This window comes from Chelonia mydas, chromosome 15, assembly GCF_015237465.2.
Source record: "Chelonia mydas isolate rCheMyd1 chromosome 15, rCheMyd1.pri.v2, whole genome shotgun sequence".
Lineage (NCBI taxonomy): Eukaryota > Metazoa > Chordata > Testudines > Cheloniidae > Chelonia > Chelonia mydas.
In genome coordinates, this window is record NC_057856.1 from 11,553,665 (window position 1) to 11,570,222 (window position 16,558).

Genomic DNA, 16,558 nt, shown 5'->3' on the forward strand with positions numbered 1-16,558 from the left:
CTTTTGTACTATAACTTTTGTACTGCCAACCACCGTTCTTCTGCAGACAAGGAACTAAAGGAAGATATGTATGCACTGTTGAAATGAAATTTTACAATGGAGCAACTCTTTCAAGAGCATTTTGCATTTTTATTCCCTTTCTCTCTTCCAATCTATCCAAATATTACCAAAGTTAAAAGTAAGAAGCTTGAGGTGGAAGAGACCCCATTAGATTGTCCAAGTCCATTTCAATACCGAAACAGTCTGATTACATCTTCTTTTTCGTAAATCTCTTCACTAATGCCTCTTCTTTCTCTACAAAAAACAAATGCCTCAGCTTCACCTTCAAAGATTTGAATAAATCTGTTTCCACGTGTATCTTCTTTTCTAACCACTCCCTTTATTGCCTTCTCCCACTCTTGGGTAAAAAGGATTCTCCTTTAGCAGCCTCTACTTCTGTGCCAGCTAGCTTCCGTCAATTCATTGGAAAATTTTTCCTAGTTTGATATTTCTGGATTGGGAATTCATGCCCCTTTTATACAGGTGTTCAGAATGTTATCGTTAAGATCACCAAAGATGTCTATGTGTATGGCTCCATGAACACACACAGCATTCTATTTATTCTCTGTCGCTGCCTAATCACTGAAGTGCTACCGCATGCAGAACTCTTCTGCCCAAGGAAGCATCCGATGAAACTTGCAGGTCTATCTTATACAACTGGTAAACGTATTGGTAGAGATTCAAGTGTGTGCCTTACAAATTCCCTCATAAGTGCTACAGTCGTATCTGCCCAGAGAGCTGCCACAGCTCTTAAGGGTAAGGAGCAAGTCTTGAAGGGAGAGTAAGAATTCTAGCTTTAGAAGCCTCTGATACACTTAATTTGATCCACACTTAATTTGATCCACTCAGATACTGAAACCTAAAAGGCTACCTTGCTCACCAGGCAGCTGGTATAGAATAAAGACAGTGTAAAAACATCAGATTGCACTGAGATGAACAGTATATTTTGAGTGCCCTTCTAACATCTACAGAGTATTGAACACAAGTGCTGTATTCCATACACATGTAGACGGTTAATTAGCCAAGGTGTCCTGAGGAACCTTCTGGTGTCAGGATAGAGTGAAGTCTATTTTCTTTTGAATCCAGTGCACTATTAGTGCTGCAATGTAGGCTTTTAAAGTCCGACATTTTAGATGTATTGTCAAGCCCTGACTTAGGGATTTCAGAACATATCTTTGGCCTTGACTTGTACAGTACTGCATGATTGCACCTCCATTGGTGCTTGAACCCATGACCAGGTTCTATAATGCAGACTGTTGGGTAACAGTCCAGATGTAGGTAAAGTGGTGTAGAAGGCCAGCCTTCCCTTTTCAATTACTTCCTTTCAAGTGTCATGCAGCTAAACTTCACTTTTCTGGCTCATGTTCAGAACAGGACCCCCAACTGCATATTCTCTCCTGCAGGGAAAGAAGATGGGCAGACAGACCAATAGACTGATCAGGTCAGAAGACCAAGGCTCTTTGGACACTAAGGAACGATCAGAATCACCTTGGCTCTCTCCTTTATATCATTTCGCAGAGTATGAATACAGGAGGCAAGACATACAGAAAGGATTTCAGCCATCTCTTGGACCGGATGTCAATTGCTGTACCCTTGTGGTTCCTTCTCCTGGAAAGGAATCTGGGATGTCTTGTTGCTCAATCTTGACATGACTAAATCCAGTGACAGTCCACTCAAAAACCTGACTTGCAATTAAAAAATAATCTTGAGATGGAGGCTTGAATCTATTAACTGTCTGCTGAGCCAGTTTACCAGGACAGTAGATTTTCATTTTATGAGCTCCTGTCATGGATCCTTCCTCCTTTTGTACTGACTTCCCTTCTGTATGTGCACCCCAGCTGTTCAGGTGGCATCTACAGTTATCAAAATGCTGCTCTGGCTCAGTGATCCTGTGACCCGCTAGATACATATTGTTCTTTAGCCATTAGCACAGAGACTTAGCCATCTTTCCTGGAACCTAAGTGCCACAGGTTGATAAATTGGTAAGATATGCCAGGGCAATTAGAGAAGAAAACTGACAATTTCATGTATAGTCTTGCCCAACAGCATGACACTTAGTAGAAACAACAGTCCCTGGCTTTTTGTAGTTAGGGACCTCTTTAGCTGTGTGTTTAACATCCAAGCTCTTTCCTCTGCAAAGAGCTCATTGTGGCTCTTGCTATCAATTCACACTCTACAGTGAAAGATCAACTTTTTTGGCATCTACCTATTCTTTGTACTGACTTATGACAATACTGTTCTTGTCTAAATATTGAGCTGCATACTGGCTGGCCATTTCCCCTTATTCTCTGTGAGAGCACTCTTAGATATAAGCAAATCATCTAGCAAGGGGCAGACATAGATCTCATCTTGTTTGAGAAAAGTTTACTGACGTTATTAAGTTCTTTCATAAAACTTATGTATATTGCTAGGTGGGAGTGTATTAGAAATGACAGCTACTGTAAGGAAAGCATCCTCTTCTAAAGACAGTATTATAAAGATGTACAGTCATATCATGTCTCAGCTTGATTGACAATAGCATTTCACCTTAGAAGATAACCAAAAGAGTGAACCTAAGCATTTCCCTCTTGAATCCCAGCTCTCTCAGACATCACGAATTTTGGCCTAAATTTTCAAAAGTGACGAGTGATTTTGTGTAGCCAACTTCAGACACGTTAAGGGACCTGATTTTTCAGAAGGTAAATGCTCAATACTACACCTCTACCCCGATATAACGCGACCTGATATAACATGAATTCGGCTATAAAGCACTAAAGCAGCACTCCAGGGGGGCGGGGCTGCACGCTCCGGTGGATCAAAGCAAGTTCAATATAATGCGGTTTCATCTATAACATGGTAAGATTTTTTGGCTCCCGAGGACAGCGTTATATCAGGGTAGAGGTGTACTTAAAATCTGGTCTTCTTTAAGATAAATTGGTACACCCAAAAGTTGAGACAATATAAAAGTTACAAGCCTCTTTGGAAAAAAGTCAGACATTTAGGTCTGATACTACCTTTCATCCCGCTGGACCTTTGGGAACCAGGAAGAGAGTATGGACCCAGGCCCACCTCCACTCTCCAAATTTCCTCTGGTTCCCAAATCTAGACTGTTGGGTTGCTGCCTCCATATTTCCTTTTTTTTACAGAGAAGAGGTAATTCCATAAAGGAAAATCATTGACTCCCACATGCAGATTTGTAACTATCACTTAGCCCTGATGTGCTATGTTTAGAACCCATTTGTCCAATCCAGTTGGGATTCTCTCTTTGCTAACTTTGTGCAACCTGCCTACTAGGTAGGGCTCTAGTCTACTGTAAACCTAGCTGGAGACCAAGCAGTAAGCAGGACAATACCAAGAGCTTTCTTCGGAAGTCACCCTTACATCATCCCTGTCAGGTTTTATTCCACTTTGATTTAGCACTTTGGTTTACTCCCATATTTCCCAAACAGCAGGCATGAAAGGCTTGGCTTGTACTTCCTCTTATGCAGTGTAGCACTGGCCAAGGTCTTTCTGTATGACTCCTTGATAAACCATGTCCACCCACTCCGAAAACAATCTTCCTCTTCAATACCTGAAGGACACTAATGGTTGGTTTGCCTGTATGTCAGCCTTCAGTCACCTTACCCACATGATTGTGAGACATGATTTTAGATCCCAATGCTCTGTGAAAAAATATCAGGGTGTCCAATTAAGCAATTGCCAGGAAAGAAAAATTCCCCAGTGGTGCTCCATGGCTATCTGACTTCCTTACTTTTAAGGAAATTAGCTCAGACAGGGAAACTGTCCAAGCCATTAATACCCTAACAAAAGATGTGGAAGTTGCCATAATTTCTTCTCAGGGAAGAATCTATTCCTAGGTACATTAGATCCTTAGACTGCATCTACTTTGGCCTTAACCATATTCTCATTCAGTCCCAATGGCATCCTCTATAGCTGCAGGCAGCAGAATATACAGCTCCAATGGAAAATATTTGGCTTCCTCACTCATTTTCTTCCACAAGGAGGAGGCTTCTTAGGAGTGTTCCAGGCCTGCTACTCTACTTCAAGAGAGATTCAAAACATTAAGACAAAAAGGCTTGTTCTCCTGAGACTTGGTGTCACTCTGACAATTGTCTCTCTTCCCAAGCAGGGGACATGGAATTTTCCAACCTACACTTTTTTGGGGAGTAGGGTGGGGTGTGTGGGTGCTTTTCCTTTGATAAGCTAGGTTCCAGACATTCACGGAATGATGATGGGGAGGAAGACAGATGGATTTCTAGAAGATATGTTCTAATTCAAACAAAAATTAATTCAGGGAAGTCCTATAGCCTGTGTTATACAGGAGGTTAGACTACATGATCACAATGGTCTCTTTCTGGCCTTCCCAGTTTATGAATCTATGTTGCTTGGGCCTGCTCCGTCAAGATATTAGAGAATTGATGAGTTTCTCTAGGATCTGCTCATTCCCTTAATCTGAATGAAAAACAACCAACAGTCAGGAGAAGCTTCCAACCCTTTCCTCAATACGAAGGGAGGACAAGAGGATTTTTGCCTCCGTTTGGGTAGAACATGTTCAATTTTGCTTCTGTCCTTTTAAGATATTACATTTTTAGCCCTTGTGGCGGATAACCTTCTAAATGAACTGAACATAAGCCAAAGCAAGGCTGTCCTCCTTGCAGAACAACCTGAAACAGCTCAGCAAAGTACTGAAGGGACACCACTATCTTGAAATTTAGTCATTTTAAAAAAAAAAAATTTAGAATAGTTACACATACAATGGCTACTCCTGAGTTCACCTTGACATATATGGCTTTACCATCACATTTTCCTATTTTTAAATCCTTGTTTGTGTGTGTGGAAGACAGAGAAAACTTATTGCACAGAGGACAGAAATTTGTCAGTGGCCATTCAAATTCCCCATTAATTTTGAACAGGTGTTAAACCAAAAGAAAGTTTAACATTATTTCACTAATGATCACTTTAACAGAAACACTGATTTAATGTAATTGGCACCAGTGGTAGCTAGGTACTGGAATCATAAAAAAGTAGGGCTGGAGGAGACCTCGAGAATTCATCAAGTCCAGCCCCCTGGAATGAAGAGGAGTTCAAACCCCCAAAAGGTTGTCCCCTCCAACCCTTACCACAAAAGGAAGGATAAGAAAAGGAAGGAAACAATGATTTTAATGTACCATGTAATTTTGAAATTCTATCCAAATTGCTATGTTGAGACCATTAAGGTTGTACAGTTAAGTGCCTTACAAGTTAGGACATATGGTCGAAACAGGACTTAACCTTAACATTACTTTCTTTTGCAGATGCATTACAATACAGTCTTTAATTACATGATCACATTTCTCAAAAATACAATTTTTTTGTAACTTTAGAAACAGATGCAGCATCTCGTGCTAGGTTTTCATTTTAATAAACTTTTCATTCTTTTATGCTCACATTTTCATTGCTATAATGGTGCAGCAACACTGTAGCTCACGAAAGCTTATGCTCAAATAAATTTGTTAGTCTCTAAGGTGCCACAAGTACTCCTTTTCTTTTTGTGAATACAGACTAACACGGCTGCTACTCTGAAACCTCTCTTTACTGACTGAATTTTTACATGAAAAGTTTTCTTCTCTGTAACGTGTGTATTTTAGTAGTTTAGGCCCCAACATTGCCAACGTCGATACACATGGATAAAGTTAAGCATGAGAGTTTGTACAACTGAGGCTTTAATCATTATGTACTATATGTAGTCTCTTCAATAAGCTTCAAAGATTTCTTTTGTGAAATTAAATGGAGGAGGCAGTTATCTGTAAAACTATTTTAGCTAGAAACATATGTAGCTCATGCATTCCAAAAAAATTTAAACATTGCTTTAGGCTGTACTCTTAAATATGGTATGCTATGTATGTAGGGTTTATTCCATGCTTTTCATATAAGCGACTTTCATGAACTGTCTAGCATACACACTGTAGTACAAAATATTATAAGAGGCTACATGTGTTTAAGAAAAAAATTGTATACCTACCATTTCTGAATTATGATAATCAGATTGTATCACAATGTATATACACAAGACACAGAATTAAAGCTTGCGCATGCAACCTTAACTAAGTATTTCCTGATTTGAATGTTGAGCTACAAACATGAGGTTTTCTTAAGTTTTTTCAATGGAATCTACTTTTTTTTGAAAGAGTAGAAAAATCCAAGAGTTAGCAGACTTTTAAAAAATGGCAACAAGTAAATTCCATAATCTGGAAGCTATTTGGTTTAACACCACTAGAATTCCCTGTCCCAAGCACCTTCTGAGGCTTACATGATTGGGGCCCTTGCCTTGGTGCCATGCAAAACGCACATCAGCCCTCCCTAATCTTTTCATTGCACTCTTCCTTGTGCTAGTAGGTTAGCCATAAACATGTACAATGCAGCAGTTTTTCTAGCTGGCATTTTATGAATTGGTAAAATATACTGTGCACCATGGAATTCTCAAACTATTTTCAAATCAAAACTCTTTCCACCAGAACACTCAAAGACACTTAACAAGAGTTATTTCCACATCAAATTTCATTTTGTGTTTACTTCTGGTCATTTCAACAATAGTTTTGTTCAAAGGAGGTCATAAGTTTTGGAAAAGAATTTTCAATTTCTTTATTCAAAAACATCTGAACAGTATTTGCTCAAACATTTGAAGACTTGTTCCATGCTTTCAGAGACCAATACCGGAAAACTGGCCTCCAGGCAAGCATAAATTTGATGTGTTGCTTAAGGCTGGTCTTCTCTTGGTTTTGTTTTATGCTCAGTCTGAATGACAGTAATTCACAAAACAGCAGCTGTAAACAGATACATCTGGTGCCACCAAATTACATGCAGAGACAGACCCAAATTTTCTATTTGAAATACTAGCTCTTTTAGTATGAAGTCAACCGAATCTGTGGTGATTGAGAACTCAAGATAGAACAGGATATTAGCCACAGCCAAGCAGGCCTGATTTGCAATAAACACAGGACTAAAATCAATATATGGTTGTTCCAGAATCCTGGAGTTAAATAGAGTCACAACATGCCTGCTTGTTGTGCAGAAAAAGAGAGAGAATAGCCATCAGATGCAGGCAAAGTGATCAAAGCATGTGTGGACAGAAGTGTGCAGGAGCGGATCATTAACAGGAGGACTAAGAATTAGGGCAGAAACCCTCTCACTTTGGAAACGGCATATTCTAAAGTGTTAGATGGTGACTGATTCAGCCAGTTATTGTTTCTTTTGCACATTTCTACCGCTAACATTTTCATATAGTTTGGTTTTGAGAAATAAGACAACACAAAACAATAATTACTAACAAGAGTATCTGCACTGGAGTCAAAAAGTATTTCAGACTAAGTAGTCCAAATGCGGACCCTCTTCATCAGAGCATTTCAATCACATCAGCACATGGCCAGGAGAAAGCACAGGATTAAGTTTTGCTATTGTTCTACACAAACAGAGCAATAACTTCCACTACCAAAAAGAACAGAGGAGCTATCCCTGCAATCATTCACGCACATCTGTGAATGAAAGAGGATCCTGAAGGAAAAAAGCTGAATAACTGAAATACACACCTTTACTCTTCAGAGGGACTGCCATTTCAGTACAGCAGATTCTTGAAAATTCTCCCCCACTTCGGTTTATCTGAGGCTTCTCCTGAAATAAAGGAACAAGTCACCATGGTAGCAGCAACACCTGAGACTAACTGGTAATTATAGATTTCAGAGACTATTCCTAGACTCCAGGGACTGTACCTGCTCAACCAGTTCTAACTCTGGATGCACTAAGCATTAGCATACCACATAATATGCTAGGCTTTTTGGGGGAAATGATGGAGAAAGTCATGTGTACACCATAAGCACACTTACAAGGGTGGTAATACAGGAAAGTAATTAAACTGTAAGCACCTACCATGAGAAATTCTCCTTCCTTTCTCACCCACTGCCTCATCACATCTTTCCTCTTAATTTTTTTTTTTTTTTTTTTTTAATTTACTCACTGTTGAAGATACTGCATTAGTCTTTCCTATCCTCAGGAGGAGACACATCCAGAGAAGATTTAAACTCAGCACCAGTAAAGTCTTGCCAAAATAGCAATTAAAGCAGTAAGTGGATTTAAATACAACAGAAAGCGTCCCAATATGAAACAGAATGGTAATCGTTCATCAAACCCCAAACCATTATTATAATCCCTTGCAGTGGAATCCCTTGTGCAGATGAAAAACGCACAAGAAAATATTACCCTCCTCACTGTACTACCTGTGGATAGTTAACTCTCCTGCCAAACCTTAACTCCTGCATTTTCTGACTACTTTCATTGTGCAAACTTACTATTGCATTAACAGTTAAGTAGTTTGCACCCAGATTCACATGAAAGTGAATTCATTAGTAAAGGCACTAGAATGTGAAGGCCCTAGAAATTCATTAGTAAAGGCACTAGAAAGGCCAACTATGTGTCCCTCAAAAAAATTATTAATGAATTATTATGCATTTCTACAACACTTTCCATATGGAGACCTCAAAGTGCTTTCAAACATTGTCTCAATACTGCTTATACTATTCCTTATAATACTGGAAAGGAAAAAGACTAAGTGACTCATCTTAAGTATTACAGTAAATACTGTAAATTGCAAAGCTATAAATAGAATCTGGGCCTTGTAATATTGTACCCCAGTTTTGAACCGCTAAATCACAGTTTCCTTCTTAAGGCAACAGCAGTGTGACAATCATATTTATTAACTTCCCTGCAATAAACCCTCACCCTCAAAATTTTTAAATGCAGACATGCTCCAGAACTGGCAAATGGCTAAAAATGTATGTTTAATAAAAATATTTTAATATATTTATCTAAAAAATGACATTCATGTACTAAACATTCTCTAGTATATTTTGTAAAATAATGAAGTCTTAATGAATAGGATCCTTAACTACAGCATTTTGCTATTAATGCCTTGCTGAAAAATGGAGAGAGAACTGCCTTTGTGTGTATGAATTATAAATCCATCTACATTAGCAAAGTCTATTATATTTAATTGGCAGTGATGGGTCAAGCTGATGGATGCGGAGTGAAGACTCTTGATGGAAGAAGCAGTTTTTCTATTTTGTCCCTTGGGGTAAGCTCTGGCTTGTGTGCACTCCAGCTTTAGCAGCTACTTGACATGTTAAAGCCTATGTCACATGTCCAGAGAATAAATTTTCAAACAGAAGCAGCAGTCAATTCACAACTGTACTGTCCAATATTTTCAGAGCATAGATGAGCCAAACCAAGTAAGACACTTAGACTTTTTCTTTCCAGTGATAAAACTCCAAAATCCCCTCCATCTCACGATGGATGTTTCAGGTTTTATAAACATCTAGAGCAAATTTATAGTTATCTTGTCTTGCCCTCCACACTAATTTTCAATTAATCAAACCCAAAGCCATAGAAATAGTTGGAAGATGTACCACTGATGCAAACAAACGTAAAGTCAGTCTACAGTGGCTTTACTGGAAAGGAAAATAAGAACTTTGAAAGAGAGAAAGTGGGATTAGTCATATGATTAGGAAGATTTCACTATGAAATCAGCTATTTTTGGAACTGTAGAGAACCATCCTTGTTTAAAAATAAAAATTCAAAACTAACTTCAGTCTCCCATTGAAAACATGCTAAGTTTAAATAATTCTCTAGTACAACTCCTACTATTTGCTTTGTAGTTTGTGTACCCACTACTTCTACTACTAGAAAACATAGCTTTTTGTTCACTACCCCCAGCAAAGAAGCAAAGTAGTATAATAAGTATGAAGTGTGGTTTTATAAAATTAAGTTACTACCAAATAACAAGCTTTGACTTAAATCTCCTCTCTCACACAAACTTTTAAAATGATAGGGGATTTTGGGGAGAGATTCTGCTCAGGGAGAAAGAAAACAGCACATGCAATTGTAAAGTTTAATGAGCATCTGTAACATTTAAACCATCTTAATACGTATTATAAAGACATCAAAGAAACCTAAATGTCATCATATGACCACATTATGGAGAGACAATTATTTCTCAGAAATTTAAGTTTGAAGTTCACTTCCTGATATAAGCTCAATTTTCAGTTCCTTAATTTAATCAAACTCTCTCATTTACTGTATTTGCATACTTTCAAGTGTCTGGAATTCCTTGTGCCAAATAGTAAAACCTGTAACACGGAATTTTCAAGTTAATTTTTTTTTTTATTTATTTAAAACTTCAATGTTTGTGGGGTTTTTCCCCAGCGAAGTATTAATTTCAATTTTATCTCTAAACTCAAACTTTTTTTGCCTTGGAATAATAATTGGAATGTCAATGTCTGCTGGACAAAAAAATAACATATGAGCTGAGAAGTAAAAAAGGAAATAGATACACTGATCCACTGTCCAATTATTGAAGAGTTGAGTTGAAAGATACTGCAGAGACTGTACTTAAGACATAAGTGATGTCATATATGGCTTCAGCATCAGATCTAGCACTGTCAGTCATTTTAACCTGGTACCAATAGTATGACCACATAATGGCTAGTTTTGTTACCTGTATTATGACATTTTAGACTACAACGTATCCTCCTGAACAGTTGGGAAGACGGACATTTGGCATTTGTGAGGGTTTGGGTTTTTTTAGGACTGCCAATTAATCACAGTTAACTCACACAATTAACTCAAAAAAATCAATCACGGTTAATCGTACTTATAACAATAGAATACCAATTGAAATTTATTAAATATTTTTGGATGTTTTTCTACATTTTCAATATTGATTTCAATTACAACGCAAAATATGAAGTGCACAGTGCTCACTTTATATTATTTTTGATTACAAGTATATGCACTGTAAAAATAATAAAAAGAAATAGTATTTTTCAATTCACCTCATACAAATACTGAAGTGCAATCTCTTTATTGTGAAAGTGTAACTTACAAATGCAGATTTTTTTTGGTTACATAACTGCACTCAAAAACAAAACTGTGTAAAACTTTAGAGCCTACAAGTCCACTCAGTCCTACTTCTTATTCTGCCAATCACAAAAACAAACAAGTTTGTTTACATTGACAGGAGATACTGTTGCCTACTTCTTATTTACTATGTCACCTGAAAGTGAGAACAGGCATTTGCATGGCACTTTTGTAGCCGGCATTACAAGGTATTTACATGCCAGATATGCTAAACATTTGTATACCCCTTCCATGCTTTGGCCACCATTCTAGAGGACATGCTTCCATGCTGATGATGCTCATTAAAAAAATAATGCGTCAATTAAATTTGTGACTGTACTCCTTGGGGGGAGAATTGCATGTCTCCTGCTCTGTTTTACCTGCATTCTGCATATATTTCATGGTATAGCAGTCTCGGATGATGACCCAGCACACATTCATTTTAAGAACACTTTCACAGAAGATTTGACAAAATGCAAAGAAGGTACCGATGTGAGATTTCTAAACATAGCTATAGCACTTGATCCAAGATTTAAGAATCTGAAGTGCCTTCCAAAATCTGAGAGGGACGAGGTGTGGAGCATGCTTTCAGAAGTTTAAAAGAGCAACACTCTGATGTGGAAACTATAGAACCCAAACCAACAAAATAGAAAATCAACCTTCCGCTGGTGGCATCTGACTCAGATGATGAAAATGAACATGTGTCACTCTGCACTGCTTTGGATCATTATCAAGCAGAACCCATCATTAGCATGGAAGCGTGTCCTCTGGAATGGTGGGTAAGCACGAAGGGACATTCGAATCTTTAGTACATCTGGCATGTAAGTATCTTGCAATGCCACCTACAACAGTGCCATGAGAACACCTGTTCTCGCTTTCAGGTGACATTGTAAACAAGAAGCAGGCAGTGTTATCTCCTGCAAATTGTAACCAACCTTGTTTGTCAGGGATTGGCTGACCAAGAAGCAGGACAGAGCGGACTTGCAGGCTCTAAAATTTTAGATTGTTTTGTTTTTCAATGCTAGTTTTTTTTGTACATAATTCTACATTTGTAAATTCAACTTTCATGATAAAGAGATTGCACTACAGTACTTGTATGAGGTGAACTGAAAAATAAATTTTTTTTGGTTTTTTACAGTGCAAATATTTGTAATAAAAATAAATAAATATAAAGTGAGCACTGTACACTTTTTATTTATTCTGTGTTGTAATTGAAATTAATATATTTGAAAATGTAGCAAACATCCAAAAATATTTAAAATAAATGGTATTCTATTGTCATTTAATCGCATAAGTAATTTTTTTTAAATCGCTGGCGTCTCCTGTCCTTCTTTAAGGTTTTGCTCTTCACGTTGCTACACACCTGCCAAATAACATTCTAGGAATATTTCTTAAAGTGAAAATAAAGATAATATGTTTAACAGGCATGTAGACAATTCAGACATATATTCACTTAAACTGAAACAGTGAAGAGCCAAACAATTACTCATAGAGCGAGATGCTATGATAGCAAGACTTAAATAGAACAAAAAGCACACTGACATCAAGTTCCGAACAAATCCCTCTCTGCTATGTTCAAACATTCACTGTAATCAATTTATTTCTTACCTGTCTCAACCACCACTTGTCTTCAGAGGTTAAAGCACAACATCCAACAAGCTCTTCCTCAGCATCTTGTGTTTCTTTCGCAGATTCTCTCTCCTCTTTCTGGATCCCAACAGCACAAGTGTCCTGCTTCCCCAAGCTTCCACTTTTGGCCTCTTCATTCTCAGCAAGGTTTCCAGCCCCCATAGACTCTTCAGAAAGGGATCCCGCCAGCCCATCAGATGTAAGCTTGTCCCCATGATCCAGGTTATCAGTTTCCTGTGAGCAATTTTCCACCCCATTAATCCTGTGGGACTCAGACAGCAAACTGCTACTATGTCCTAGCACAAGTGTTGATGCTTCAGGTTTTGTATCTAGTCTAACATTAGGATCAGACCCAACAGTAAGCTCACTACAGATGCTGACTGGCAGTCCAGTGTACAATTCCTGTACCACAGCAGACATGGAGGAATCAAGGGGATGTGGGTGGCTTCTCTCTTGGGACTCCACTCCAGATGATAGCATAAGGGCAGCTGAAGACTATGCCTTTCTAAATTCACCCTAAAAGTAAAGACAACACTAAGTCACTACACAGACACACACACATACACATGAAGTGAGCTGTAGCTCACGAAAGCTCATGCTCAAATAAACTGGTTAGTCTCTAAGGTGCCACAAGTACTCCTTTTCTTTTTACATACACAAAAGTAATCATTGTTTTTGTTGTTGTCTGGGACAAAGGTACATACACCCGAGAAGCAACAACAAGGGGACAGATATTTAGAAAGTTTGGTCCCTTTTTAAGGTGCTCACAGTAGGAGGGTTCCTCAGTCAGCAAACCAAAATGTTCAGCCAGGTTCTTTGAATATTAACCTGAGCATGAATAAGTAATATAAAATGTAGTATGTTAACATTTTATCGTAACTTTGCCTTAATAAAAAGTTTAAACCAAAAAATAAAAGGGTAAGTGCTTCAAATGTGTGTCTTCAAGAAGAGTATGTTCCAAATGAATTCCTAGTAAGAAAGTGATACTCTAACACTCAGTAATTGTAGAAAGTGCCACACAAACCATGAATAAGGTTATTCCTCTCTTCTCACATAACACTTTCTCCCTACCCCAACATCACTTCTTAGCCTAAAACTAAGACCTTGTATGGGTGTCTGTAGAAAATGGGAAGAGAGGTAATGGGGAGGAAAAGTATTTACTAGCACTTGTGGACCTAAAACAGGGTGTCAAACATCCTGCCAGTTTGATGGTATAGTAGTAGCCAAATTTCCTTTACTTTTCTATATTTTTAAAAATTTCTCATTAGATAGAAAAGCCATACAAGAAAATGCATCCTAACACATGCACTATCACTTGCCATTCCTTGTGACTTTCCCATTATAAACAGAGGAAAAATATGGTACTATCACTAGGTTTGTTATCTAAAGTTAACCTTTGATTCATCTTATAGCCTAGAGCCCAACTCATCAGTATCCAATGGCCAATACTATGCTAGCAATGTCTATGTTCAAACAGTTATTGCTAGTACAGTTCTAACCATAGTGTCAGCATGACCACAACATGGTCAACCACAAGTGCTCTTAACTACATTAAGTAAAGGGTCACTTAAAAAAAATTTTTTTAATAGAGCTCTGATGCAAGAATACTATATACTTAACACTGACATGCTCATGAATCTCCACTGAGAGTTTCTACACAAAGCTACCATGGGCTAGGTCAGGTGGCACCAATCACTCAGCTAACAGCCAACAGAAGGTTAATAAAACCCATTCCTATTACTCAAATGTTGATCTTGCCACTCTTTACACAGCTCAAAAACATAGATGAACATCAATCCGTTCTCCTAGCTCAATATTTCTATGCTATACATAACTAAAATCCCCAAGATTCTTTAAAAACAAAAACAAACAAAAAAACACAGTAGGGGAGGAGGAATGTTGCTCAAAAAAATTTAAAACCTTTATCTTCAAAAACTTACACCATTTCTAGCAGTACTGACTAGGATATGGCTAATTTAAAAGAAAAACAACATAATATGGTCTCAAAACACTAATGAGCTACAGATAAATACAAACTCTGACCATCTACAAGTTAAATAAACACTACACATGGCTTCTTTCCTCAAGGACTGGTAATAAAAACATGGGTTAAATTCTATTCCCTGATTTTTCTCCCTCTTTAAAATGACAGTATCAGCTGTAAGCAAAAGACAGCTGAGAGGCTGCAGAATCTTAGCATATATTCACCAAAGGTAGGAAGAAGGACCCATTTGCAAAAACACTCCAGATTTATTTTCTTCTAGCCTGTCTTTCAGCACAGGAAAAACACATTCCAGTCATCTACACCTTTTCTTGTGATCCAGAAACGCTTCACACACACACAACCTCTACCAGGTATTAGGGAGGTAAAGTAACTTGCTCAAAGTCACATTAACAAAGTGAGTTGCAGACACAGGAATCACAGTAGCAGCCGTGTTAGTCTGTATCCGCAAAAAGAAAAGGAGTACTTGTGGCACCTTAGAGACTAACAAATTTATTTGAGCATAAGCTTTTGAGAGTTACAGCTCACTTCATCGGATGCTCACGAAAGCTTATGCTCAAATAAATTTGTTAGTCTCTAAGGTGCCACAAGTACTCCTTTTCTTTGCCGATGAAGTGAGCTGTAGCTCACGAAAGCTTATGCTCAAATACATTTGTTAGTCTCTAAGATGCCACAAGTACTCCTTTTCTTTTTCGGACACAGGAATAGAACCCAGGTCACCCAAACCCGTGACCTGCCCCAACATCTAGAAAGTGGCCCACCAAAAAGCAAACAAACAATGTAAAATTATAAAAAAAAATTTACAAACAAGCTTGAGTAGGTTCGCTTTAATGAGGCCCCAAAGTTCATTTTTTGGAAAAGCCCAAGGAAAGCCAGCCATCCCAAATCTGAAAATGAAAATAGTTTTTCATAACCGAAGGGACTCTGAAACAAGGCCAACAGTATCCACAGTCCTTATCCCAGCCATCTCAAGGCCCCTCGGGATAAAAGTACCAAGGCATCAAGCAGGTGCTGTTTTCATCATCCTGTGAAGGATGCCAGGAGACCCTGTACCCCTGTTGACGCACTCACTAGCGGCTGCCCCACACGTTCCCCCAGATGGAGGGATTGTCCCCCCATCCCTCCCAAAGGGTGCCCCCCCCACACAGTTGCCAGATCTCCGCACCCCCCCCCAAGGGAGGCCCGCCACACACAGTTGCCAGGTCTCTGCACAACTGCTCCCTAGAAAGGGGTGCTCCCCCACAGGTGCCAGGTCTCCACACAACCCCCCAAAGGGGACCCCCCGCAGTTGCCAGGTCTCTGCACCCCTCCCCCAAAGGGTACTCCCCCACAGGTGCCAGGTCTCTGCACAACTGCTCCCCAAAAAGGGGGGCTCCCCCGTGGGTGCCAGGTCCCTCCCTATCGGGAGCTGCCAGCTCCGAACTCGGCGAGAGACGGGACCGTACCCACCCCAGGGCGGAAGGTCCCCAGCACAGCCAGATCGTGACTGAAGTGCGGCCGGGGGGTGCAGGGGGGCGCACTACCCCTTTTACCTGAGCGGGGTACAGGCCCGCCGCCAGCCCCGCTTCTTCCTCACAGAGCCGCTCTCTCCTCCTTCCCTCCCCCCCGCCTCCTCTCTATGGTCACATCACTTCCTCATCCAGCCATTGGCTGCTGCTCACTCGCCAGGGGCCAACTGCTGCCCCGCTTGCGGCTTCTTACACTCCCAGTGGGCTCTTCCACGCACCTCCCTCAGCACGTAGGCCGAGCAGGCTCCTCCATGCACCTCCCTCGGCACGCCGTCCCAGCGGGCTCTTCCACGCACCCCCCTCCCCCGGCACGCCGTGCCAGCGGGCTCTTCCACGTACCACCCCTCCTTCACCTGCCACAACTCTTCCAAGCACTACCACCCTCCTTGCCTGTCCACGACAACTCTTCCCCGCACCTCTCCACACAAAGGCTCTTAGCGTTCCCAGCTGCTCCTCCCACGCTACAGTACTACACTGT

At 39.6% G+C, this 16,558-nt stretch overlaps 1 protein-coding gene across 8 annotated transcripts in view; it reads right to left on the reverse strand.

Moving 5' to 3' along the window:
- Positions 1 to 16,558, reverse strand: part of PRR14L (proline rich 14 like) — a 36,870-nt gene that overhangs the window by 18,657 nt on the left and 1,655 nt on the right. For 6 of the 8 annotated variants that reach the window (XR_005222331.2, XM_037878311.2, XM_037878309.2 and 3 more), the window contains 2 exons: positions 12,550 to 13,086; positions 7,584 to 7,665 (listed from right to left, as the gene is read on the reverse strand). Coding sequence is in view for 7 of the 8 variants with exons in the window: in XM_037878311.2 (XP_037734239.1) it covers positions 7,584 to 7,665; positions 12,550 to 13,050 (583 nt within the window). In the remaining variant the exon portion in view is untranslated. Of the gene's footprint in view, positions 1 to 7,583; positions 7,666 to 12,549; positions 13,087 to 16,021; positions 16,553 to 16,558 lie in introns of those variants that run through there. The other 2 variants (XM_027824025.3, XM_027824028.3) reach the window with 2 other exon arrangements.